The sequence below is a fragment of the Manacus vitellinus genome, unplaced genomic scaffold, assembly GCF_001715985.3.
Source record: "Manacus vitellinus isolate BGI_N305 unplaced genomic scaffold, ASM171598v3 scaffold_118_pilon, whole genome shotgun sequence".
Taxonomy (NCBI): Eukaryota; Metazoa; Chordata; class Aves; order Passeriformes; family Pipridae; genus Manacus; species Manacus vitellinus.
Genome location: NW_021938885.1, coordinates 379,407 through 382,103, shown reverse-complemented (window position 1 = coordinate 382,103; position 2,697 = coordinate 379,407). Strand labels below are relative to the sequence as shown.

The 2,697-nt window shown below is 61.7% G+C and overlaps 1 protein-coding gene across 1 annotated transcript in view; it reads right to left on the bottom strand.

Annotated features, from left to right (window-relative positions):
* Positions 1 to 1,954: 1,954 nt before the first annotated feature.
* The window catches only part of LOC103766802 (interferon-induced transmembrane protein 1), a 1,543-nt gene continuing 800 nt past the window's right edge, over positions 1,955 to 2,697 (bottom strand). Inside the window, exon 2 of the mRNA XM_029965736.1 lies at positions 1,955 to 2,502. Coding sequence (XP_029821596.1) covers positions 2,291 to 2,502 — 212 coding nt within the window. The 3' untranslated portion in view covers positions 1,955 to 2,290. The remainder of the gene's footprint in view (positions 2,503 to 2,697) is intronic.

Sequence of the window (2,697 nt, the reverse complement as noted above, 5' to 3'; positions counted from 1 at the left end):
TGGGGGTGCAGGGCAGCTCTGGGGGACCGGGGGGGCTTAAGGGGACTCGAGAGGCTCCGAGGGGAGTCTGGGGGCTCCAGGGGACCCTGTGGGGCTCCAGGGGACCCTGCGGGGCTCCAATGGGGCTTGAGGACTTTGGGGGGCTTAAAGGTCTTGGGGGCTCTGAAACGACTCTGAGGAGATTTTACGGACTCTGAGGGGACTTCAGGTGTCTCCAAGGGAGCTTGGAGACTCTGAAGGGCACTTGGGGGAATCCAGGGGGGCTTGGGAACTTTCGGGGGATTCAAAGAGACTTTGGGGACTCCGAGGGAACTCCGTGGGACCTTATGGACTCCAAGGGGACTCAAGGGGACTTTGGGGACTCCAAGGGGATTTGAGGGGACTTTGGGGACTCCAAGGGGATTTGAGGGGACTTTGTGAACCCCAAGGGGATTTGAGGGGACTCTGGGGACTCCAAGTGGAGTCCATAGGACTTTGGGGTTGGAGTGGACAGACTGGAGGGAGCTCTCAATGGCAGCCTGGTGTGGTCACAGGCTGGAAGAAGGTTTTGCTGGTGGCTGGTTTGGACTGGGAAGGGGTCAATTTTTTTCACGTTGGTTTGTATGGGCCTGCACTTTGGATTTGTGCTGGAAGCTGTTGATAAAAACAGGGAGCAGGAGGAAGAGGGGATCTCAGAGCAGTGGCCTTCGTTGTCCCAATTCCCCATTGGATGTGCTGGGATTTGGGCAGGCCAAGGGTGGGGCTAGGCAGGCAGCACATCCCCGTTTGCAGCAAGGAGCCTGTGTTTTCCGGGAAGAAACGGAGCAAAAAAATGATTCACTGGGCTCTCAGTGCCAGGGATCCTGCAACAAATACCCGCTGTGTCTGTGAGTGGGATTTCTGACATCTTACGAATGCGGTGTCCTGCCAGGAACCCGAAGCTCTCGGGGAGAGGGAAAAACAGGGTTTTGTTCCCATCCTTGCGGGGCCCCAACCCCGAGGACCAGGGCCTGCCGAGGGGAGGGCGAGGAGCACGGAGGGGAAGGGGGAAGCCAGGACAGCTGCGTAGCTGAAGCACTGCCAGGTGGACTCGGGCCAGGATTTTCCGTGGTCACTCCGGGGCCGGGCAGGGAGCGGCACGTGCGGTGGCCGGAGGCGCGAGGATCGCTGCCCGGATCGCTGCCCGGATCGCTGCCTGCTGCCCTGCCAGCTCTCCCGGCCAGGGGACAGGGACGGCTGGCGCTCCGTGTGGCTTCAACCGAGCACAGCTTCCTTCCCCCCCCCACCGCAGGATGTGGTTTCCACCAAGCACGACTCCCTTCACCCTCCCTCACCCCCCCACGCAGGACGGGGAGAGTGATTGTGAGGAAATTCGTGTGCTGAGGTGAAACAACGAAACCAAAAGCTGTGCACGCCAGCAAGACACATCATTTGTTCCCCGCTTGCCATGGCAGCTGTTCCCAGGACAGCCGGGCTCCTATCTGCGAACTTTACCAGCATCCCAAATCGCCGAGGAATCCAGCCCCGGGAGATGTGCAGCACGGCCACTCGGGATGGAGCCACAGCACCCACCACCCCCTTCCCTCCGGGAGCCTCTCCAGCCCCGCTGTCCTGCACAGTCACATTCCAGCTCATTCCGCTCGTGCCCTTTGCACATCCTGCCTCCCCCAGTCCAGCTAATCCTCAACTCTGCTTTCTCCCAGCCCTCCCTGAGGGCCAGTGAGGGCGAGGGTGCTCTGGGTGACACCCTGGCACAGGTGAGGTTCTCCTCCCGTCCTCGGGGTGACCCTATGGGTGCAGCATCCGCGTTCATGGGGCCGGGTGTGTCCCTGAGCATTGTTTCTGCCATGAGAGACAATTTCCCTCCCCGCCCCCCCAGGCACCTCCAGCTGCCGATGTTGTTTCTTAACCAGCCACGCTGTGGTTGGGGGGGGACCCTGAACCTCTTCCTGCCGAAATAAAACCGAGCCGGGGCAAAAGTGAAAGAAATCTTTATTCGAACCAGGTTTTCTCCAAACAAAGTGCTTCTCCCGGGGATTGTTTCGGGTCAGCTGGGGCTCCAAACCCAGAGCAAAGCAGCAAGCAGGTCACGGCCATTTTGGGGGTGCTCGGCTGCCACCTGAGGAAGGGTGTCCGTCCCCAGGCACTTCCAGCATCAGCAAGGGCTCAACAACAGCTTTGAGCAGTGAGGAAAGCGGGACAGGGCCCCGGCGGGCCCCAAGGGGCACCCCCTGGCGCTGAGGGGTGAGTGGAGCTCCTGCCAGGCACTGGGGGAACTCGCTGCCAGTGGAGCAAGGAGGTGCTAAGTGGGCTATCCGCGGCCGTAGTGTCTCGCTGTGCTGAACACCACGGCGAGGACGATGATGACGATGACGATGCCGGTGATGTTGAGCACCAGGGCTGTGATGTTCAGGCACTTGGCCGTGGAGCCGTAGCTCAGGGCCCCGCTGCGGTCACCCAGCATTTTGCGGTCCCTGGACTGTGGGGAGGCAGAGGGGAGAGTCAGTGAGGTCGGAAGGGGGTGGCCCCGGGGGGCTCAAGGCTGCAGGCAGGTGTGGGAGGTGCTGGAGGTTGCCACCCTGGGCTGAATCCCCCCAAATCACCAGGGGTACTCCAGGACGCTGTGGGGCCAGGGCTCCATAGAGAGGGGGCTCTGTGGGGTCCACGGGTGCTCTGTGGGGCCAGGAGTCCATGGACAGGGGGCTCTGTGGGGTCCAC